Source organism: Callospermophilus lateralis, chromosome 6 (assembly GCF_048772815.1).
Source record: "Callospermophilus lateralis isolate mCalLat2 chromosome 6, mCalLat2.hap1, whole genome shotgun sequence".
Classification (NCBI taxonomy): domain Eukaryota; kingdom Metazoa; phylum Chordata; class Mammalia; order Rodentia; family Sciuridae; genus Callospermophilus; species Callospermophilus lateralis.
Genome location: NC_135310.1, coordinates 38715054 through 38739795, shown reverse-complemented (window position 1 = coordinate 38739795; position 24742 = coordinate 38715054). Strand labels below are relative to the sequence as shown.

The window sequence follows — 24742 nt, the reverse complement described above, 5'->3', positions numbered from 1 at the left end:
TTTCCTGTTACTTCACCAGATCCTCCCCTTTCACTCACTGCCCAGACTAAATAGTTTTTCCTTGGGTAATAAAGCTATAATAGTGAGTTTCAAGATACTTCCAAAAATGTTTCTGCCTGTCTTAAGAAATAATCATATCAGCTTGCTAATAAACAGAAATGCTCTGCAAGTTGAGCATATTGTCAAAAGTGGCTAAAAACACATAAATCAATCTGTAACCAAGAAAGAAACAATATATTTCTTAAGTTTCTAAAACACTATGGTTGGGATAACAGCTGTAAGATGTTGGATCATCATCAAGAGAACAATGTCAAACACTGAACTTCTGGATAATTTCCATAAAAATAACATTTTGTTTAGGGTCAGTAATTTTTATGAAACTTTGGAATGATTTTCATTCACAGTTTTTTCAGAGCTGAACTTGAACACCTCCAAAATATGTTCAAAATGGAAATATTATGTAATCCAACCTTTGCCACATCTCCTTCTGAAAACCAAGTACCTCCTATGAAAACTAGCATTTCTCTTTTTCAGTTTGTGTAGCTTTATAAAGTTTAAATTATGCTGCATATTCAGGAAGTAATTTTACTTTAAATTTACTCTCCAATTTTCTCTGTTTAGTTCAAGACCATGTTCAAGTCAATCAAATATGTAGTCATTAAATCTAGCATGAAAAAGAGGCTCTGGATTCTGTTGGTAGATAGAAATCTCACCAACATAGCAATATTCTTTACAGTGAAAAGAATAATAGAAATGGCAAATTTGTGGATAAGTAGTTCCACTTAGAAGTGATAATTGACTCTAGTATTTTTGTTGATCTCTATATACCTCAAATAATATTATTTTTGCTTTACCCCTATCTGAATTCTCATTTTTATTAACTATTCTGGAGTTCAAAATGTAGAGATGTGTTATGTTGAGCCCAACAAGAAAAGTTTTCATAAAAGTAATTGGAAGGTTTTGTAAATATAATCTCCTGACAAAGCTAGTTATGGCATAAAATCATTAATCCAAGGAGACTATTGGCCTAGGATATGTATGCAATATTAATAACACTGCTCCCTAGGACTTGGTAACTAGAGCTCAGAAAAAGAAGGGCCAAACCACTGAATTCAATCTTTGCAGTTTGTTTCAGAACATGAAAATTCTTTGGTTTTCTCATGCAAATAATTTTTCCAAAATAACTAGTCCAGAGTTACTTATTATAGACAGACTGACTTTAAATTTTACATGTCCCAGTGTACAAGGCTACACATTCAGAATTTGTTGCACATTGAGGGATACTTGGTTCCTAGTTTTCATTTACTATGATACTGAATTGAGTATAAGTAATTTCTCCTTGATATATATGTGTTAGTGAATGTTACTAAAAGCATTCCACTGTTGATTAAACATAAAAAATGTTTGCATAGTAGAACTTTAGTTAACTCACTTTTCAGAAAGAAATGAAAGCAATACATCTAATTAGGTGTCAGGCTCATATAATTTGATTAAATTGCTGTCTGTAAAATTCTCAGAGGTTTTATAATGTCAGTGGAATAAAATTCAGTTCTTCACCCTGGTGCCATGTTGGCTACAATATGCCTTCCCACATGAAAAAAGACTGTTTGTGAAAAATACTTCACAATCTGAATCTGAATAAATAAATCTATGCTTCAAATCCAGTTCAACGTCCAGAGTCTCCAGGGAATCTAGTATATATCCAATAAATACCTACTTATTTGGTCAATAGAAATAAAAAAAAAATCCCTGCCCTTTTAGCCTATACCACAGGATTATTGAAAAGTTATCTATAGTACCCTAACACATAAAGAAATTGAAATATAAATTGATTTCAAAATACAGATATTTGTGTTAATAAAATGTACAATTTATCCTGTACTCATCACTAATTATTTCCATATTTGTTATGATAATCAATTCTCTTCCTGGAGGGCTTGCAAATATCTTGTCAGATTGCAAATATGTAAATGTTACTTGAAAAATTCTGAATACAAAATGATACCTTAAAGAGGAGCTAGATAAAATATTTATATTAGTAAATATTTTAGATGGTAAGAAATATATTTGAAATTTTCTATTTATTAATTATACATAAGTAATCTGTTAAATAAACCTCAAACCTATAGGAATAGAATTCTGTAGCGTTCAAACTAGTTGTGTCATTATATTGTATGTGCATTTCATGTTTACATTGTTGGGAATATTGCAAGGACTTAAAAAAGTATTTGAATGAAGGATGTAAAGAGTAGATATTTGCTTTCGATGGGTATGATATGCCATGCTCAAGTGAAACATGAGGCATTTTTTTAAAACTTAGAATAACCTAGTGGAACATAATTAAACGTAATTTTTAAAGGAGTGTCCTTTCATTTCAGGGAAAAAAGGAAGAGAGAGGAAAAGGAAAAAACTTAATAAAGAAGAAAGTAAGGAAGCTCTCCCTGACAACAAAGGTCTAGAATCCAGTAGAGAAACCCCAGAACAACGAGAAAACAAAGACAAACCGCAGCAGAAGAAGCGAAAAGTTCAAGAAAAGACACAGAAATCGGTATCAGTCAGCACCGTTCACTAGATGGTCCCATGAGATTATTGTAGACTCATGATGCTGCTATCTCAGCCAGATGCCCAGGACAGGTGTTCTATCCATTAGAACAACATATCTGTTATTGCTCTGTCTAAACAACATTGCAAATAGTTGCTATATTCTTCATATGAGCATAGTTAACAACAAAGAGCCAAAAGTTCAAAGAAGGGATACTTATGAATGGTTATCTTACATGCTTCTAAGCATTTTTAAAACACAAGAAAATTTTGTCCATTATTATCAATAAGTTATCATTAATGTAATGAAGATATCTGGAGAAGAAGCCTCTTTTCCCTATAAAAATATTTTTGGAGCTATTGTTTTAAGAAGCAGAAGATAATTCTGAAAATTCAAAGATGCCATATCCCTTGAAAACAAAGAAAAGATCAGGGGGAGAAAAACAATGTTCTGAGACAATGTGGGTTTTTTGTTCAGGAAATCTAGAGAACGCTCACTCAGTATTAGGGCCTGGCATTTGGAATCATAGGATCTATCATTACAGAAACAACTGTTTTAAGATTATTTCTATTGTCCGCATCCTGTACTTCTGCAAGAAACATGAGAGTGCATACCAGAGATAAATATACTGTATGGGATTGGAGGAAGGCAAAATGTGGAAGAAATATAGAACTGGAGATTACTTTTTTGCTCTCCCAAACTGTGAAGGGTTGTGATCTCCTGGAACAGGTCTCCAATCTGTGTCAGCACTGTGTGGTTTAGCCTCTGCTACCCCTTGGATTATATAAGTCTGTAAACATGTGCCTGTAACTTTCTTCCAAAAACAAAATCATACTTATTAGAAGAAAACTCTGATGTCATAGAAAACAAACAAAAAAAATAGAGCAAGGAGAATATGACACGTTTGCAAAGTCATGTGTTTTCTTTCCCTCTCAATGAGGGAAAAAATGATTTTATTACCTGCTTAATGGTCCACCTGGAACTAAAAGGGATACTACTTTCTAACAAGGTGTATCTAGTAGGGGAGAAAGCCACCACAATAAATATATTTGTTCATAGTTTTTAAAGTTTAGTTCACTTTGTTTTATCGTTGGTTTTATTGAGTCGTCGTTACTCATAGACTTGAGAATTCTGCCAAATCAGAGAAACTGTGACCTGCGTAATCCAAAGAATATAATGTCTCTCAGTGTTTTCTCTTTACATCCACCTTTATCTGAGCCAGTGGAGACTTACTGACAGGGTATTAGGAAATACTTATTCAATTTTTCTTTCTTAATAAACCAACCCAATTAGTTTTGGCCACATGAGCCTACCAAAATGGTCTCACTGATCCCTCTTCTTTGCCTAGAAATGAGCATCTTTTCCTACATGTTGTTTTTCTCCTGCACCTTCAGTCTTTAACCTTTTCTTCTCCATATTTTCTCAGTCTGTGGATCTCTTTTGGGACTTGATTTCATCCTAGCTGAAGGCTTCACCAGTGTTTCACAGAGGACCAGCCAGGCCAGTCCAGGAGGAGGCCTCTGAGAGTATGCACCATAGAATCTCATGACCCTTAGGCTTCCTGCTGTAATGGAAGGACATACAGCTGTTCTGTCCACCATGCTTCCTAGCTCTCTCAAAGATGTCTACTTTCTGAAGAATTGCAGTGAATCTGCTTCTGTCTCTCTATCTCTGGGCCCTGTTCTCCATCAACTGCACTGCTCATGTGGACTGCTGGGCTTAATTGGTTTTCTGATTCTAAGATATAAAACTTGAAAATGATGTATTCCTGCTTCTTACTCTGGTCCTTCTTTCTTTGTCCACACAACATAATTATTTCAACTACTTTGAACTACTGTTTCCAATGTAAAAAGTAATTCTAATATTATCTTCAACTAAAGTTTAGGTTGCCAAGGGAAACAAACATTATCCTGCAGAATTATGTTAGGTGGAAGCTTTGTCTCCATGTTTTAAAACTTTTGGATGGTATCAAACACCATCTTTGTGCTTGAGAATAAGTAGCCAGATTGCTTTTGCATCTCTTTCTGTGTTTCTCATTGTCCCTATTCTTTCCACATGCACTTATTGGGAAAGTCTTTATCTGCATATGCAATCCTGGGGAAGCAGGATATAACAATGGTGGCAAAGGACTATCATGACTTCCCATATGGTCCTCCAGACCATGAGAGATCTAAATTCTTCATACAAAACTTAAGTAAAAATACCAAGGAAAAAGAAATGAAAACTAACATTGGTTTACATACACTGGGTGAAGACAAAGATAACGTTAATTTTAGCTATAATTCTCAATCTACCCGAATAGATCCTTAGGCACATGGAATCATATGATATTCAAATTAGAAACCCTCAAAACAGTAAAAACTCATTAGCAGCTTTCCAATAAAGTTCCCATACAAATCACATTTTTTATGAGAACACATGATGGGTAAATTATCGATACAATGAGAAATGAGAGAAATCAGCAACATAAATTTATGAGTATCTGATCCAGACCCCTGACCTGGTCATCAAATTCTGCTTTGTAACCAGAGGGTGGCCTCTGTTCCACCATCAGAAGATTTATGTTGAAGTCCCAGGTGTGTAACCATTGGTAAGTCACATAACTTCTCTGGGTCCGAATTTCTTATGTGCAATATCAAAGAGTGGGGCAGGAAATCATCATTGTAGTCCCAGGGAAGGGAACATTTGACCTTTGTCAGATTTCAGGTTAATGCCCCTCATAAGTCCTCAATAGTAACAATGTCCTTTGGAAATTCTCCTAACCCTACTTCTCAAAGTGGAAAGGTACAGACTGTCAGAGAATAAAGATTGAACACTGCTACTCTGATGTTATTGAGTTATAAGTGGTTCATGTTAATGGTAATAAAAATATAGGAATAGAAAAACATAGGTAGGGAACAGTACACATAAATACAGCTAATGCCAAGAGGGGGCAGATCCCCACAAATCAAGATGGTAAAGAAAATGAGGAGACTCAAGTTTAACAGTCTATGTGAATGCTAGAATACTGCTACTAACCGGTTGTAATATGTGTGACCTTGGCAAGTTGTGTGTCTCTCAGAGTCTCCTTCTTCATCTGCAAAATGGAAGTGGTGATGCTTCTCACAAGGTTGCAATGAAAACTGAAAATTTCATCATTCAATAGAATAACAACTATTCCATAAACAAATAAATAAAAAGATGTAACAACTAATTCCACAAGTCATACATATAAATTAATTTTATTTCCTGAATAACAATATGTGATTATATCCATATAAGTGAACACGTGTGATCATTTCCAAGAACATAGTTAAGAATCATGGAACTGAAATGAGTAATAGCAACTCACAGATAAATCCCAGTTTACAATTTGTTTTGGATCTTCTTAAAATTAAAATATTACTTATTCTTAAGAATCTTCACTTTTTTAAATGGACATAAGTAAAGATACTCCATCTTTCCCATGGATATATTTTAATAGCAAATGAAATGACTAGATTCTTTCTCAACACAACTGTAACTGTTACTTCAAAATAGAGGGAAAGTCTTCTATCAAAGGCTCAGTTGTAATTCAAAGGGAGTTTTTATCTGGAGTCTGATAGTCACTAAAATAAAAAGATTAAATAAACCTGGTGGTCAGATCAATTGAGAGTTTTCCCATTTTCAGTATTTTATCTCATTAACTTAGTAGATCATTAACATTTAATTCCTAGGTTTTTTAGTAAAAAGAGAAGCAAAACAAATGGCTGGATATCCTTTATGCTAGCCAACCGCCCTTTTACCAAGCTTTGTTACATAATTACGTCAAGAGCCATCTGAAGAGGTTACTGATTTACTTGTTTTTTTAAATGAGGAAACTGAGACACAGAGAAGTACCCAAAGTCACAACTACCAACCAGTGAGCCTGGAAGTCCACTGAGTGCCGGCCAATTCCCAAGCCTGTGTTTCTTCCAGTCATCATATCCCTTAAAATATACATTGTTAGTTCAAAGATGACCTATGGCATTACATATTAAAGTGCGTTCCCATGATCTGGAATAATAACCTCATGAAGCAGGCTGAGAAAACAATCTTAGAGGCCTGAACCCAGGATAAGACTTAGCCCTGAACCTGAACCTGAAACATGCCCACTAATGTATTTGGGTATAGATCTGTGTAAGTGTATGGGTGACAGCTTCCAGGAGCCTGTGAATGAGTTGGAGCCCAGGATTGGAAGGGACACAAATGCATTGGTAGGTAAGAAGAATAAATAAGAAAAATGAGATTTGTGTGCCATTAGAGAAAAACCAAAGTTCGCATCACGGAATCTAAACCCTTGGAAAATCTTGGATTTCTGTAGCCCTTTACAATTTTGGAAAAACCTTCAATGCAGTTTTCTTCCAATACGCAAACAAGGTGTTCACCAGCACTGTCCCATTCAGAATTACAATAATCTGAAAAGAAGCAGTAACACAACTCTTCACTTTTGGAATTCACTGAAGCTACTTCCTTCATACCATGCCTCACTTTCTCACAGCTACTTTCAGACATTTAATATCAGGACTTCAGTTGTTAACATCTTTTTTCACCCATCCTGTCTCTCAAATAACTCAGAGGCCAACATACCATCATATAAATAGTTAACAAAAAGGAAAGTGAAAAGAAAGGGAGGGAGGGAGAGAGAAAGGGAAGGAGGGAGAAATGGAGGAAAAGGAAGGAAAACAGAGGAAAGGAGCAGGAGAGAGGACCCCCTCAAAATAGTAATTACTTTTACATTAAAATACAACTGTAGAAGAAGCTCCATGAGTAGCAATATTCCACTAACTACAAAATCAACAAATGAAAATTTCAGGAGGCAAAATTATATGAATATAAAGTAATCTAACATATAAACAGTTTGCAAAATGCTTATACTGCCATTATCTATAGTTGTGTGGAATGCAAATTGTTCAAAAATGATGTTGAGACAATCCAAGACTGAATCATCTACTAAAGATTAAGTTTTAAACACAGTGAATTGGAAAATACATATTAGAAAAGTTTTTAAACATATCTGAATACTAATTTTAATTACCAAATGCTCTGGCCAATTGAGGTTTAACTGAAGCATTAGCTTTTGCACTTATTAATATCAGTTAAAATTTTAGCTGTTCCTTATTTCTGTCAAAAATAGATTCCAAGTAAGAGTTAGACTTTAAAACTAACTTTAAAAACAACTAATTAAAAATTTTAAAGACATCTATCTTCAGAATAAAGTCTAAAATAACTGCATTAAAAATGCTTTGAAATTGTAGAGTATAATAAATACATAAGCTATTGTTTTCACTAGCCAGTTGCTATCTACTATAGGAAATTGTGTTTCTTTCCCATTCCTCACACTCTGACTTCATTGAAGATTTTAGCCTTAGAGGAAATTATCCAAATACTTCCCAAAAAAGAAATCAATGGAAGTAGTAATACCTTGACAACCACATGTTTGGGCATGCAACCTTTCTTCTGGTATATTTCTTCTGTAGCTGCTGGCAATGGAACTACGTCAAAGATGCCCCTGAGAAAAAATTTCACCCCATAAATATTATATATTTCATCTTGTATATTTACTTGGTAAATATACCCAAATATAATAAAATAAGCTACTACTAAATCTTGAGTCCTGATCTGGAGACATCTTTGAGTCAGTTAACGTTACCATCTATACCTGTTCCCCCTGGACCACACACACTCCTGGTTGGTCCCAGTTTCCCAAAAGGTACAAAATTCTGCACCAGCTCAGTCAACCATCTGGCTATGATGATCTCAGTTTTATAAAAAGAAAAAGAAATTCTGTTTCCCAAAAGAATGAGATCCTTCCTTTTATCCTTTTATTGTTAAAGCTCCTTATTTAACAGCCATGTACTGTCTGTCCTAGAGAATGCCATGCCAAAAAAATAAATAAGAAGAAGAAGAAGAAGAAAAGAAAAAAGAAAGAAAGAAAGGAAGGAAGGAAGGAAGAAAGAAAGAAAGAAAAGAAGAAAAGAAAGAGAGAGTCATGCCTTGGGGCTCTGAGTTGTTCATGGCAGCTGCAGGATCATCCTGGTCTTTAATGTCTCCCTGCTTTGCTCCTAAACTTTGCTGGTTTATGTTTTTTGGTTGACTAGTTAGGGAAAGAAAAAAAAAAAGACTCTATCTCATGACATAAAAATTATGGGAATAAATTGGAGAAGATATTTTTAATAAGTTCCTCTACCATTAATATATAACCAAGGAAAGACTATTGTTTGTAATTCTTAAGGCATTAATTTAATAAAACAAAACAAAACAAAACTGGAGAAACAAAAATAAAATATTTGATATTTAACATCCAAGGGATTGTCCTCATGTGGTAACTGTTTAAAAGGAGGTTCAATTTATCACTAGGTTCATTCCTACTGATTTTTCCCCCGTTGCAAAAATATGATTATGACTCACTTTAGGAATATATCAAATGCTCCAGGAAAATAGATTTTAGTTTTATCCAAACCAGCAGTGAGAATAATTTATAATTTAAAAAAAGACATAGACAGGCAGAATCATTTTAGGAAAATGACTCAGTTTCATGCCCAAAAGTGCTAGCTTTCTTGATTGCCAGTTTCCTTTTAAAAGTTGGAGTTTTACCATGGCAGGGCAGAAGAATAAATTATTGTAGTAAGTCAACATTTCTACTTGTTGACAATGGAATGTTTAAAACACAGCTTAATATGAACATATGGAAAGTCTAAGAGAACAGAGCTTAATTTGTGGAAATAGATGATCCAAATTCAAAATGGTATTATTTGTAGAAAGGAAGAGGTAATTAAATAAATGTAATAAATAAATGTACTATTTAGTGTCTTTAGATTTTCCAAGTTGATTATGATTATCAAAATAGATTCTTTAATCATGGACTTTATTGCAGATTTAAGCCATTGAATTCAGAGTCTGCATTAGTTTCCTTGCCTTTCTACCATTTCCATCTCCCACAACCTACTCCCCCCAAAGCTCTATCAATTAGATAACAGATAAATTAATATGAAGTTAACAAAGTGTAATTAGAGATGAATAAGTAGAGAAATTACTGTAAGAAAATCACATATTTCAAGTTTAATGTAGTCACTTTAGAACACAAATAAAAAACCAGTCAGTAGATGCACTTTCCACCCATTAATTAGGTGTTATTTAAATAAACAAATAACTCATAAGGCTATACATTTTCTGTCCTTTAATGTATAGCTAGTTACTACCAATAATTGAGATGCCAGTAGAGCTATAAGACTATATTTGAAAATCGTCATATACACAGACTACATAATATTCAAAAATTGTCCATCAGGTTTCTAGGTGAAAGTAAAAAGCCTTTGTTAATCTATAATAAGTGATATATCAAACCCAGCATCCACAGTAAATACTAATGTTTTCCATTCTATAAAAACTATATGAAAATATATTACTGCTTTTATAGTTTCTTTACCTTGTAAGTTTTATGCCATATCCTCCAAATAAACCAGAAAATGTGAAATACACACAATTAAGTGTCAATTCACATGAGTCAAGAGTAGTTTGATCAGCCATTTAAAAGAAAACTTCCTTATCTGAAAGAATAATCAGGACTGAACTATTTGACTGGCCAGCAAAATCAAAATTATGATCTGCTTTCCAGTGATGTTTCAAATGATTAAAAAAATAAAATCAATTATTACTGTGAGGCACATTTTACTGGGAATATCAGACAGTTAAAATGGCTAGTGATTGTCAAAGTGTTAACAGGTGTCTCCTTAAGATTATTTCAGATCCTCAAAGAAAAAAGTAGCAGATGGTCCTGATTTCCCTATGTCACTTGAAACACTAAGTTAAATGTTAAGCAATATTAAGTTAAAAGTGAATTGAGAAAAATATCAGAAAACAAATCTTAAATAACTTTATAGAACATGGGAACAACAATAGTGAAGGAGAACAGTTAAATGTGAAGTTCACTATGCACTTTAAATCACAAGATGACACTTTCACTTTACTGTGAAGTGCTTCATTAGGGTTATAAGGATGTTGTCACTCCAGTCCTAAGGGAAAACAATACTCAGCACTTCCCCAGCCTTCATAGGCTCTTACAGTGATAGCTTCTATTCTATAATTCTCCTGGCCTATCCTCCCACAAACTGGATTTCCTAAGCACATTCTGAGGAACTCAACAGAGCAAGAGTTAAGGAAGAATAGCTTTCTAAAAATGTTACTTTATATTACAAAATAAATTTTGAAATACATGCTGTTTAATAGTATCCAAATGGCAATGAAGTTGTCATTATAGAAAAAAAAATGTGAAAACTTTGTTGAATTTTTTTCTACAGGTTTTATACTTTAATATTGCTTTATTTTGCAGTGTTTTAAAGGGATGACAGAATCTTTAGCACTTGGGGCCCCCAACATCCTTGGTTCACAGACACAATCACCTACTGCCTCCTTAGTCTCCAACTAGCCAGGACTAAGCCTCATTTGAGAAACACCAGTGAGTCTATCAAAACACAACAAAGTGTTCTCTCTATCCTGGATGCCTTGAAAAATTCTCTAGCTATTCCAGTTTCACCTTTGACAGGAGCCAAACTTAGGAGCAAATGTGCCAAGTTCTATCAACTATCCTGTGTTTCTTTCATTTCCTGTGCAGGGTTACAGCTCCAGGAGCTCAGATAATTCTCAGGGTAGGTAAATCATGTAAAACCATAAAGTATTAAAAAAGGAAAGAAAAGAATGAAACAGAGTTCTCATAAAGAATGGAAATGAGGAATAATAGAGAACACACTGGAGGGAACCAGACTCTAGTGCTGTATAGCTTAGCCCACACCCAAAGTAAACTGTCTTCACTTGAAGAAGTTGTCTCTCTATAAACTGGCCAATGTGTCTCTAAAATATAAACTTCTTGGACTGTCATAATAAACGTTGCAAAATAAATATGAAATAACATCTGGAGGCAAATGTTTACACAGAGTAGGGTGAGAGAAAGTGATAATTTTTCTTAGTACTGGTAATAAAGTATGGATGTTACATTTTTATTTTGGGAAATGTTTTCCACTATCAACCAAACAGAAACCAAAGACTTAAAAATTTTATTTTAAAATTTCAAATAATGTAATCTGGCCTATACATGATTTTTTCCTCACAAATTGGGATAATCTTAGTAAATGCTTTAATTCTCTTATTTTCAACTATATGAAGCTCATATAATAAGCATTCAGTTAGCAAACCTGATATTTAGATATGAAAATGGTTCATTCTAGGGTCTAATTCATATTAGATAGAAAACTATCCATTCTTTTTGCCTTGGGAAACCAAAATTTCTAATTAATATGCTAGAAAAGCACAAAATTTTTATTATAAAAGTGTATCCTGAACAAGCTAATTATGTCACTCCTAGTAAATTTAAGAAATGGTATGCAGATCTTTGCCCAAGAAATCACTTCACTTGTTTTACAGAATACCCTGATCAGATTTTTGTAGGTGACATAGTTAGTAATATATATCCAATGCCAAAGAAACAAAAGCATTACAAATTTATGTAATGTTTGAGTAAATACCTCCTAAAATTCATTGTGCCTTATTTATAACAACTAGCAATAACAAAGAAGGAGATAAATGACTCCAAATTTATATATGCCCTCATTTGTCTTTAGTTCCCAGCTCATAAATCTTGATTTTTAAAAACAATGTAGCCAGTCAAGGTGCTACAAACCTGTAATTCTAGCAACTTGGGAGGCCGAGGAGGCAGGAGAATCAAAAATTTGTGGCCAGCCTGGACAACTTAAGAGACACTGTCTCAAAATTAAAAATAATAAGTGCTAGGGATCTAACTGAGTGGTAGAACACTCTAGGTTGGATCCCCAGTACTGAAAAATAATAAAATAATAAGAAGAATGTGAATAAGAAAGTGGAAGAAAGAAGAAGGAAAGAGGAAAGGAAGGAAGGAAGGAAGGAAGGAAGGAAGGAAGGAAGGAAGGAAGGAAGGAAGGAAGCTGTTAACTATAGTGGAATAGTAAATATTTCTCATTTAGTCCAATAAATATGTAAACATAATTACATTCAATTTAGTAATTTTTAAACGTATACTTGTCTCTATTTCCATAGAGTTTGTGTTTGGCAGAGGAAGATAGTTAAGCTAGTATGAAATATGGTTTCATCTACTCAGTCTGCGCCTCATGACATAAATTTATTGTGTTTCTCACTGGCCTAAACTATCCCAGAAAAATTCATATTCTTCAACAAAATTCCCTTTTAAAAACAACAAAAATTTTATCAAATATTTTTTTCTTAACCAAATACCAGTTGTAGGCAGGCTACATAAAGATGTCCTAAATTCCAGACTCCCTTTCTTCAGATATTACCAAGGTTAGAGGTAAGGTCAAATTCACTCAGGCTATTTGTTGTAATAAACTTAAAAGAATTATCCTCAACTTCCATGATTAATCATTTCCTTTCATTCAACAAATGAAAACAAAAGTTGATTCATATTTTAAGTTTTTAAAAGAGCATTTTCCTTTTATCCTCCAAGCTTCTAAATGAAACAAAATAAAACATAATCAGCCAAAAGCAAACATTCCATCCAACAAAAAGGGAGGAAGAAGAGTACCAATACATCTCTTCCACTCAGTCCCTGCAGTGAGTCCTGCTGTTCTGTTCCTGTTTATCTCCGGATCAGCCTGCCCCATTATCCTGAAACAACTAATGCAGGAGTTGTCTTCTACTCCTGAAGACACAGTCAAGATGAACAGGCTGAGGGAACACTGGGAAATGAGGCTCGAGTTGCCTTTGGAGACAAGAAATCTCTCTACTGTTGACTGTGCAACCTTGGAAAAATAGTTTAAACTCTTGGAGTCTCTGTACCTTCACACATAAAATTAATATATTATCACAGACTGTGCAGAATTTCAGCAAGGATTAAAGGAAATGAAGTTTGTGGCATGCCAAGCACATGATGGCTACACGTAAATTGTTGCTTGCTAGATTTTGTACATACTTTAAAATCGAATTTTCAAGTCAATCTGAAGCAGACTCACACACACACAATTATAAACACATGTGTGTGTGTGTATATATATATATACACACAATTTTCTCAATGAGTATTTACAGTGTATCTACTATTTGCCAGGCAACATGCTTCAGCTGCTAATGTAAATCCATAAAACAAAAATCCTTACATTTTTTTAATTCTTATTGTAATTATTCATACATATTAATTGTAAAAAAATAGTGATTTTCATTGTGACATTTTCATACATGCACATAACATGCTTTGATTGTATCTATTTCCCATTACCCTCTCTTCCCTCTGTCCCTCTTCTCCTTCCCCAATAGTCCCCCTTCTACTTGCATGTCATCTCCCACTCCCCTGGATTCCACATATGAAAGAAAACACATGATATTTGTCTTTACTTAGCAGAACATGATGATCTCCAGTTCCATTAATTTACCTACAAATGATAAGATTTCATGTTTTCTCTATGGCTAAATAATACTACATTATGTGTATATAACCACATCTCTATCCATTCATCTGCTGATGGGCATCTATGTTGATTCCATAACTTGGCTATTATAAATAGAGTTGTGAAGACATGTGTATGCAGTTATCTCAATTATATGCTGATTTTAATTCCTTCAGGTATATACCCAGATGTGGCATAGCTGGATTACAGGGTAGTTTGATTTCTAGTTTTATGGAAGAAACCCCATACTGCTTTCTATAGTGACTGTAATAATTTACATTCCCAACAACAATATATTAGTATTCCTTTTCCCTTGCATCCTTGCCAACATTTTTTATTTTTTATTTTCTTTGTAATAGCCATTCTGACTAGCATGAGATGGAATCTCAATGCAGTTTTGATTTGCATTTCCCTGAGGGTTAAACATGTTGAGCATTTCTTATATATTTATTGTTTATTTGTACTTCTTCTGAAAAATGTCTGTGCCTCTCATTTTCCCACTTATTGACTGGCTTACTTGTTCTATAGGTGTTAAATATTTTCAGTTCTTTATATATTCTGAAAACTATAACCTTTGAAACTGTCTTGTGGAAGAAACATAAACTAATATCCAAATACTGTTAAAGTAGTTTTGCCTAAGTATGTGCCTCATGGTGCAGAGTGAGAGGAATGAGGCTGCTCAGTCTTGGATGTCAGGGCAAGAGAGGATGTGTGTCCAGGAACCTGAACTAATTCCTCACGTTGGAGCATTTCTTTGCCAGGGAGTATTTCTTGCCAGGAAAAGAATACTGGGTTGTGTATCACAGGCCACAAGAAGAGCTTGACATAAAAGAGAAAATGCAGTTTGTTGAATTACTAGCAGATTTTGTGTTCTCTGGCAAGAGATTTAGGAGGTGTGTGGGCAGGGAACAGATGACAAATGGCTTTATGTGTAATGGGAAAATTCTGGACTTTATCTTGAAAACAGTGATGAGTCTGTTAAAGGTTTATAAAGGGCAATGAAATGATTCAATTTGCCTTACAAAATTACCTTTGGTGGAAATGAAAGAATGGGTAAGAATAAAGAAATGAAGGTGCTGATGAAAAGCATGTTTAAATATTGGAGTATAAAATTATATTAGTTGGCTGGGCCCAGTGGCTCATGCCTGTAATCCCAGCAGGTCTGGAGGCAGAGGCAGGAGGATCACAAGTTCAAAGCCAGCCTCAGCAATGGCGAGGCACTAGGCAACTCAGTGAGACCCTGTCTCTAATAAAATACAAAATAGGGCTAAGGATATGACTCAGTAGTAGAGCTCCCTGAGTTCAATCCCTGGTACCCCCCAAAAAAAATTATATTAGTCAACTCCAAAATAAGAGCCCAAATCAATTCAGAGAAAGATGGAGAGGAATATCTCAGATAGACAACTGAGATAATTTGAAGGTAGTTGTCACAAAAAGTGGTGATCAATAGGAGAATGCAAGTGAGCAAAGGAATCACATGTTTCCTTCTGGTGTACCTGAGGAGAACAATGTCATTAAACATCATCCACAGCCAAGATGGGGGTCATTGTTTGCTTTGTTGATTCTCCGGTATAGGAGAAAGGTCAATGGTGATGAGTCTGGAATATAAGTCTGTCTGTGGTTAAAATGTAGGAAAGGTGAAGGTAATGATTTAGGACTAACCATCTAATGAATACGTCAGAAGGCATGAGTGAGTGGCCCAAGGAGAACAGAGTGAAAGAAAAGGAAAAAAAAAGATGAAATACAATTAACAGTATTTAGAAAATGAGCAGAGAAAAAAGAAACTATGAGAAAAACTGAAAAAGACAGAATAAGAGGTAAACAAGATCTAAAAAAGTGATGACATAGAAATTTTGGAGGTATAGTTAACATTAAATTTCACAAAAAATGTCAGTTTAAAGACTGGACAAGTCCCCTGGATTTGCCAATGTGGTGCTCTTTAATGACTTCTTCACCAAAGTCATGATAAAGAATCCAAGTCTAGCTGTGGATGATAAAGAAATGGCCTTCAGTGTTATGGTGTGATTTACTTGATTCTACTTTATGAAGAAAGAAATTAGACTAGAGCATGTTAACCTGCGAGGCATAGAAGAAAAAGTCATAAAATTTCGTAGCTTAACAGACAAAGATTAGAATTATACTAACATGATAAAACTAAAAATCCAACTAAAAACATTAACCATTATAGCAAATGTCAATGTTAATAGTATTTCCATTTGAACCTGTTCTACAAACACACCTTTACAATTCTTTCAATTCTTCATATCACTCCATAATTCTCAGCAAGATAATTTTGTTCTCTCCTTTATTTGGCTATCTCCTTTTCTATGTAAATGTGACCAATAGTGCTATTTCACCTTAACTTATTTTCAATCTAAAATCAATCTGTATTGCTGCCTTCCTTGGTCAAGTTTCTTAACTTTTAGGCAATCTTGCTTACAGAGAACTTTGCTAAAAACTCATATGTCCTATATTGATTTATACTTCTTATATATTATTTGATAAATAAATTATACATAAATAAATAAAATGAAATAGATGTAACAATATTTTAAATGTAAAATACTATAAAATATGAAATATAATATTAATATCAATTTAATGATATATTATCTCTCTATATAAAGTTGCAATCCAGTGTTTGAATCATGAATTTAAATCATCACCATGAAGAGAAACTGTTCAAGTTGACATCACTACTTTATAAAAAAATTTTACTAAATTAAACCTGTTAATTATATTTTATATAAAGCATAGTTTTGTCTCATATTTGCTTTCTTTTTCAAATACATGCATCAGCAACCCACAATATATAACCTTATTTAATGCAACCTGTTATATTTTGTGACAGTTTGTAACTCTTATCTTTCACATATTGGCATGATTTCAGCTATTCAATTAAAAATGAAATGTTTTATTAATGTATTTAGTTGCTGATAGAAAGCATCTTATGTTTGGTATATTCAGCAAAATATAGGATGAAATTTTCTCCATTTCCTTGTCATTTAATATCTAAAAATAGAAACCCAAGCTGGGCTCAGGGGCACACACCTGTAATCCCAGCAGCTCAGGAGGCTGACGCAGAAGGATCATGAGTTCAAAGCCAGCCTCAGCAAAAGTGAGGCGCTAAGCAACTCAATGATATCCTGTCTAAATAAAGTACAAAATAGAGCTGGGGTTGGCTCAGTGGTTGAGTGTCCCCAAGTTCAATCCTTGGTAAACCCCTCTGAAAAAAAGTAACCTAATATAATGCTTACAGTATGGATCCAATGACAAATATAGAATTTTAGTTTTCTGCCCAATGGAAATTCAGGCCAATAAAAACACAGATCTTCAAATCTCCTCCTAAGTCAAAAAAGGAGAAGTGCTTGCTTTCAAGTTGTATTCTATATCACAAAATCAGACATAAAATCAGAAAAATAAAGCAATTTTCTCATATCTATTATACATTCTTTTGGGGGTGAAAACACAATTATATTTAGTCATTTCAAAAAATTATTTTCAGAACATATTTTCTTTTGCCTAAATAATAGGGTCTGATCTGAGGAAAAAATACAGATTTTGAAGACTACACTGAAGTTGTGTGTTGATATGTGGCAAAAAATTCTATAAATAATATGAAACTATTAATAGCTACTGTAAGATCAGATATTACCATTATAGGAATCTGTACAGAGAGAGAGAGAGAGAAACAGGCTCTATGGGACACCTGGGATCACCAAAATTCTCAGACATCAGGCTATGCCTTAGCGATGTAATTTTCCTCTTGTGTTCTATTGTTCTTGTTTAGACTATTTTAAGTAATAAATTAGGAAACCTTCATAAAATATGTATTGAATTTAACAAAGGACTTGATAGTTTCTCTGGATGTATTTATGAATAAAATTTATAGACACAACTATGATTAGATGGCTGCATAGCTTATTGAACAACCATATGTAAGTAATATTGAATAATTACCACTGTCAACCTGCAAGTGCTATCAATCACCAGAGTCTACGTACTTCATGCTGCTCTGTTGTTCATCTCAACAGCTTAGATGAAGCTAATGAAAGTACACTTAGCCAAATTCGAAAAACCAAGGCAGTCTTAGAGAAATAACTGATAGTTTGGATGAGAAAAATTGATTGTGCAAGTAGTCAATTTGGGCTGGAATGACAGACTTGTAACAAAATGATGAAATCAATGATAAAAGCATAGTCATTAATAAAGTACAGCAAACTACCACAGAAACAAGGAAATGAATAACAATTAACATGGAAAAATACATTAACCCATGGAGGTTTTAGTTGACCACAAGTTTAAGAGAAGCAAGGATGCCTATTCAGTACCTAAAGGAGCTAACAAAACAGTAATGGGGAGGGCAGCCTGTCATCCATGGGGGCCTCTGCTATTTCTACCTCAAGGTCTGATCATCAGAACTAGCAAATCTATTTCTTCATTGCTGAGCTAGAATTTCTTTATAGGCACTATAATAAATCTTTGCCAGTTACTTTGGAACCTGAAAAACCAACCATTTTCTGGTATCCTCACACCACTGTCTGCTCAAGTTTACCCCAGAGCTCTCTGAGGCCCATGAATCTCAGCATATCATCTGGGACTGTCACAGGACACCACTATGTTTGAGAGATTTATTCAAATTTCATCTAAATAAAAGAAATGGACGGATTGATTTAGAGGTTATATTTTTGACTCTAGCTATGAGAATGGGAAAGAGGCGGAAGTGAGGAGTAGAAAAATCAGACTAGGGCAGCACAGAATAAATGGGAAAAGTGTAGACTTTGGGAGTGACAAAAGATGAGAGGGATGTGCCTAGAGGAAGAAGAACCAGAAGAATGAGATTTGAAGATACTTTTAAAAAAATCTTAACTTCTCTTTGAAGCTGAGGGCATCTTATAAAATCATGCTTTACACATACAAGCCATGGGCATTTTCTCATACCCTACTGACCACCCCACCTCACCCCTGTGCCCCTCTTGTCAAGGACTCAGTAGATCAATTACACAGTCAGCTTTGCAGGGCTTTCTATTCACCTTCATGACTGCCCCTTCTGCAAGGGCAGAATGTCCAACACTCCAACCTCACTGCTTATATATCTCTACATAAGGTGTCCTAGACAAAACCAAATCCAGAAATTATCCAGCTCTGGATTTATCATTTTTATAACTGGATTTATATTTTGTAATACTTTTTCCAAAATCTCCTAAATTTTCTTTCCCCTCAACCTTTTAGTTTACTAATAATATTCTTCAACTTTATTAAGAGCTCTAGTCCTTATTCCTTCAATTTTTCCTAATCTCATCCTCATACTGGCTTCATTGAATTATTTTACCTGTGCTTCATTTTCCTCATTTGTAAATAGCAGTAACATTCACATCACATATTTAATGTGAAAAATAAGAGCTAAACTGTGTAAAACATAGCATTGTTCCTTGCTCAGATTAGGAACTAAATGATCATTATCAACCTTAGTACATATAAATCTCAGGATTTATTCCATTTTTTTGTTTGCTTGTTTATTTGTTTATTTATTTATTTATTTGTTTTGCAGTGATGGGGATTAAAACGGGACCTTGTGAACGACAGGCAAGTTCTCTACCACTAAGATACAGCCCCAGCCCTGATTTACTACTTTAAACCTCTCTTTGTCAAGGCCATCTGTCAAGTTGTTCTTTGTCCTTCTTCTGCACCGAATTAGCAAAACTCAGACCCTGGATTGACCACTCACTCCCTTTCCAGTCATATATCTGGCTGCCAAAACACTGCTGAAAACAAAAGCCACAACCACATGGATTGATGCCACTACAAATTCACGGGCTCCCACATCAGTTGAGCTATTAGCACTACGCAGTAAAATTTCTAACTACCCTTAGTCTGCTTCCTCTCTCATTTCCCACAATAACATTTTCAAACCTTCACTACTCGGATTTTCTCCATCACTCTCAGAATATGAACTCTACTTCAGAGAGAAAATACAGATCATTTTGCAAGAACAGTCCTGCACTTCTGGTCTCTCCCCACAACACAAATAGATGTAAATATAGTCAGAGCTTCTCTATTTTAGCTAAATGGTTTCCTGTGTTGCAAATGTTAATCTTTCCATCTGTTCTTTGAGTCATATCTTTCCATTTCTTTGGGAACCTTAGTTAAATCCAGTGTATCTCCTTTCTTCCGTATTTCAACTTCTTTCTTTCACCATCTCCCATCTTGTCTCTTTGGCTCCTTTTAGGGAACACCTTACTTTTCCTTTCCCCTTAAAATCTTGTTTCTCCAAAGACTGACATGAATTTACCTCTATCTCCCCATTTCCTACTTTTGTCTCAACTACTAAATCCGTGATTCTTCACCTCTCCTACAAGTGTGCTGCTAATCGCTAAAAACAACAGACACGTTTCAGTGCTTAACCTTACAAAGCCTCTCTATTGCTCATCTTTATCTTTGAAATTCTTTTTTCATATGATTTCTATGGCATCACTTACTCTTCAACTGCCTCCTTTATCTTCCATAAAGAAAAACCTCATTCATTTGTAGAATTTTTTTAAAAGAGAGAGAGAGAATTTTAACATTTATTTTTTAGTTTTCTGTGGACACAACATCTTTGTTTGTATGTGGTGCTGAGGATCGAACCCAGGACGCATGCATGCCAGGCGAGCTTGCCACCGCTGGAGCCACATCCCCAGCCCATTCATTTGTAGAATTTTAGCTACATTTAGCATTAATACTTCAACCTTATTCCTTCCTAGGTCCTCATAGCCAATGGATAATAGAAGACAAAAACAAAACTTCTTGACTTGAATGTTCTATAGATTTTCAAAACTATGTTGTCCTAAATTGAACTCACCACCTTCCTCCTTCTTTATATTTACGCATCTCCTGTTCTTTCTATCTTGGCCAACAGTGCTCCTCTCAACCATTTCACAAGCTGAAAACTCTATTCAATCCACTGATTGAATCCTGTCCATTTTTTCCATACTTCTGAAACCCATTCTTTTATTATTTTTATTATTTTTCTGCGATCACTGCTGTATGCTTGGCTTTCCCTGTAGGTTTCTACAAAAGATTCCTCATCGTGTCTGCCAAATCCATTGGTGCTATACTCATTATCACACCACTGCTGGGTAGCCATTCAATTGACATTTTCTCTCAGTGTTCTCCATTACTTCCAACTTAAAAAAAAATTAGCAACAACTCCCATTTATTAAGTACTTACTATGTGACAACAACTTTTTATATGCATTTAAGATAATTCTTGGGCTGGGGATGTGGCTCAAGCGGTAGCCCGCTTGCCTGGCGTGCGTGCGGCCCGGGTTCAATCCTCGGCACCACGTACAAACAAAGATGTTGTCTCCGCCGAAAACTAAAAATAAATAAATAAATATTAAAAGAAATTGTTTACTATTAAAAAAAATATAATTCTTCAAATACAAATAAAATAGGAGCATATTACAATATCCAAGATTAAACAAGTAATAGAAGTAGGAAAGTTGAAATTCAAACAAAAGACTTTATAACTAGAAAAAATAAAACTCAAAATGTCTCTTATATAAATGAGTCAAAATGGCCTATATCTTCATCCTTAGTTTGCTTATTCCTTCACTGTAAACTGAGACCCATTAGCTCAAAAGTCTGCCAGCACCAAACTCAAATTTGTATACATCCAATTATTTTAAAATAACCCAGCCAAGCAGATTTTTAGTCATTTAGATCCTGCCTGTTTTGGAGGCTCTATGAAACCTTACCTTACATCCACTAACCATGATAATTTAAAGGCTTGTAGTTACAAGACCCCAAGATTCTATGGAAATTTTAAATCAAGTGGAGTAATAGAGTATATTTGGGATTTTACTCTGGGAAGAATGGAGAGCCACTGGAGATGTTGAGCAGAAGAATTCCATGATACGACTAATATTTAACAGAATCACTCTAGCTTCTAGATTATAAAATAGATTTTAGGAGACAAAGAACAAAGGAAGCAGCCAAGAAAAGCTGATGTCTTAGAATATATTAGAAGCAGTAAACTAATAATAGAGGATACAATCCTGGAACTATTTTGAAAAATAGAGATACCAGATTTGCTCTGCTTAGGTTATAAGTGAGGTGGGAAAGAAGAGTTTGGGATATCTCTAATGTTCTGCCTTGAACAACTGAAAGCGTGGAGTATCCATTAACTGTAGTTAGGAAAATGTTGGGTGAGGTCTTAGAATTTATTCTTATTGAGCTTGACCTTTCTCCTCAAAGAATAGAAATTTTTATTTTATGTATAGCATATATATATATATATACATATATATATGAGAAAAAAATAATCAGAACCTAGATTTCTCATCTCAAACTATACAATTAAATAATGACAAGCCAGATAAATCAGTGTGTTCCAAATTCTCTGACATTCCATATGGTTTAAAGAATAGTTCAACCCCACCCAACTGCATCCACAACACATGAGCCACCAAAGGAACTCCTACAGGACTTACAAAAATACAATACAAAGACCAGAGTGCATTTTAAGATTTTTTTTGAAAACTCTATTATTCTTTGGTTTTGTTTTATAATCCCCCTTCTTTTCCTCTTTCTTCTTCTTTTGCTTTATTTCTTTATTGCCTTCTCTTTTCTTGTATTCATTTTTTTGTGGCCCATTACATTTTCAAGGCATTGGTTTCTGGGTTTTTTGTTGTGGTGGTTGTGGTTGTTTCTCCTGAATAAAACACATGACTTCTGGAATATGTGTGGATTAAAGCTCATCCAAATTCATCATGTTCTGTTTCTATTAGCCTCTTTCCCATTAGCAATGCAAACAAACAAACAAACAAAAAAAAATCTCCAAATTTACTCTGAAGTCTAACTGCTTAAAGGGGACACTAATTCATTGTGAGTAGGATGCTTGCCTTATTATTTTCCTGAAAAAAAATATACACACTAATTTAGAAATAGAAAGACCTAGGATCAGGAGAATTAAATGTTTATGTCAGGCTGGGGGAAGGAGGAAGAGAAGAAGGAGAAAGAGAAGAAGGAAAAGAAGATGCTTAAAGCCAGAAGACGTGGGAGACTGCTTTACAACTTGCAAACTCAGTGACTTTGGGCAAGTTACTTAACCTCTCAGAGGCATTGCTTCCTTTGTCATAATTGTGTAATTTTTGCCTTTCTTTTTCTTTCTTTCATCCCTCTTTCTTCCTTCCTTCTTTCCTTCTTCCCTCCTTCCCCCTTCCTTCCGACTTCCCTTCTTCCCTCCATTCCTTCCTTTCTCTCTCTGTTTTTTCTCCCTTCTTTCCTATACTTCATGCCACATAGAATTTGAGAGTTCAATAAGATAATCCAAAAAAATAATGGAAAAATTAAAAATGGGTAAGGAAGACAAGAACATAAACCACTTACCTAAAAATCACCTACAGAGGTCTCTAAGCAAATAAAAGATAGGCATGCTAGCCTAGATTACCATATTTTGATTGGAGTTAAGGCACCCACTCAACATGGTAGGCTGGATAGAAGCAGTCATCCACTTGTATAGGTGATTGCAGCCTCAGTTCTTAGGCTCCTCTATCCATTGAGCACACGACATAGGTTTTCCCACTCTTGTATGGTCTCCCTTTTCTGTGTGCTTACTAAGTGAAAGAACTTTGGTGGTGTTTAACCTTTCTAAACTCAGTTTCAATTTCTGTAAACACAGAGATAAAACATAATTCTGTGTATTTATGTAAAAATAAGATAACGTATGTGAAAGTGTTTGTATTTATTTTCTACTGCTTCAAAACTAGTATTTCCACAAATAAATGCTCAAAACCATTCAACTCTCTATGGACCAGGAATCTGGGATGGCTTAGCTGGGTGTTCTGCTCAAGCTTTCTCAAACTTGAGATCAGGATCTTGACCTCCCTCCTCATTTGGAGCTCAGGATTTTTCAAAGATTTTTGGAATAATTCAGTCCTTTGCAATTGTCTGATTAAAGTCCACATTTTATTTCCATTGGCTGGTAACCATTCTCAGTTCCTAGAGACCACCTGTAATTCCTTACAATATGGGAATAGGTAGCTCACAGCCTAGATGTTTGCTTTCTCCAGGCCAGCAAGAATGTCTGCTGATGCTACTTACTTATTTTAAGAGTTTACCTGAATATGGGCATGATGGAGCATGCCTATAATCACAGTGGCTTGGGAGGCTGAGACAGGAGGATTGAGAGTTCAAAGCCAGCCTCAGCAATTTTATGAGCAACTCAGCTATCAACACCCTGTCTCTTAAATAAAAAATAAAAAAAGGTCTGGGATGTGCTTCAGTTGTTAAATGCCCCTGGATTCAAGCCCTAGTACCAAAAAAAAAAAAAAAAAAGAGAAAGAAACCAAAAACATTTACCTGAAAAGATCCAGCTCCTTTGAGGACATTCTTCATTTTGAGATTAGTCAGTCAACCAATAATAAGCCTAATCATAAGAATGATAGCTCATCATATTAACAGTTTCACCCACACTCAAGGAGTGGGAGTTATACAAGGTTATGGTCACTGCCTGCAATATGTAGCACATCATGATACCCACCACCCACAAGTAAAACTATTAAAAGAATATTTTTCAAGAAGTAATCTTTGGTATAATCATTTATCAAACACTAGAGTCTCGACTAATATAACCAAGTTCTTTTAGATACCTTTTAAAAACCATGCCTTTTCAAAGATTTCTCAGATTCATGATTTTTTTCCATCCTTTCCTTCATCTCCTTATCTTTAACTTAACAAATACTGATTGACTAGCAACTACCACCAGGCACAGTGCTAGATGTAGGTGTCA

The 24742-nt window shown here is 34.6% G+C and overlaps 1 protein-coding gene across 1 annotated transcript in view; it reads left to right on the top strand.

Annotated features, from left to right (window-relative positions):
- The window catches only part of Rspo3 (R-spondin 3), a 76460-nt gene extending 72890 nt beyond the window's left edge, over positions 1-3570 (top strand). The window contains exon 5 of the mRNA XM_076859756.2: positions 2379-3570. Coding sequence (XP_076715871.2) covers positions 2379-2572 — 194 coding nt within the window. The 3' untranslated portion in view covers positions 2573-3570. The remainder of the gene's footprint in view (positions 1-2378) is intronic.
- Positions 3571-24742: the final 21172 nt, after the last annotated feature.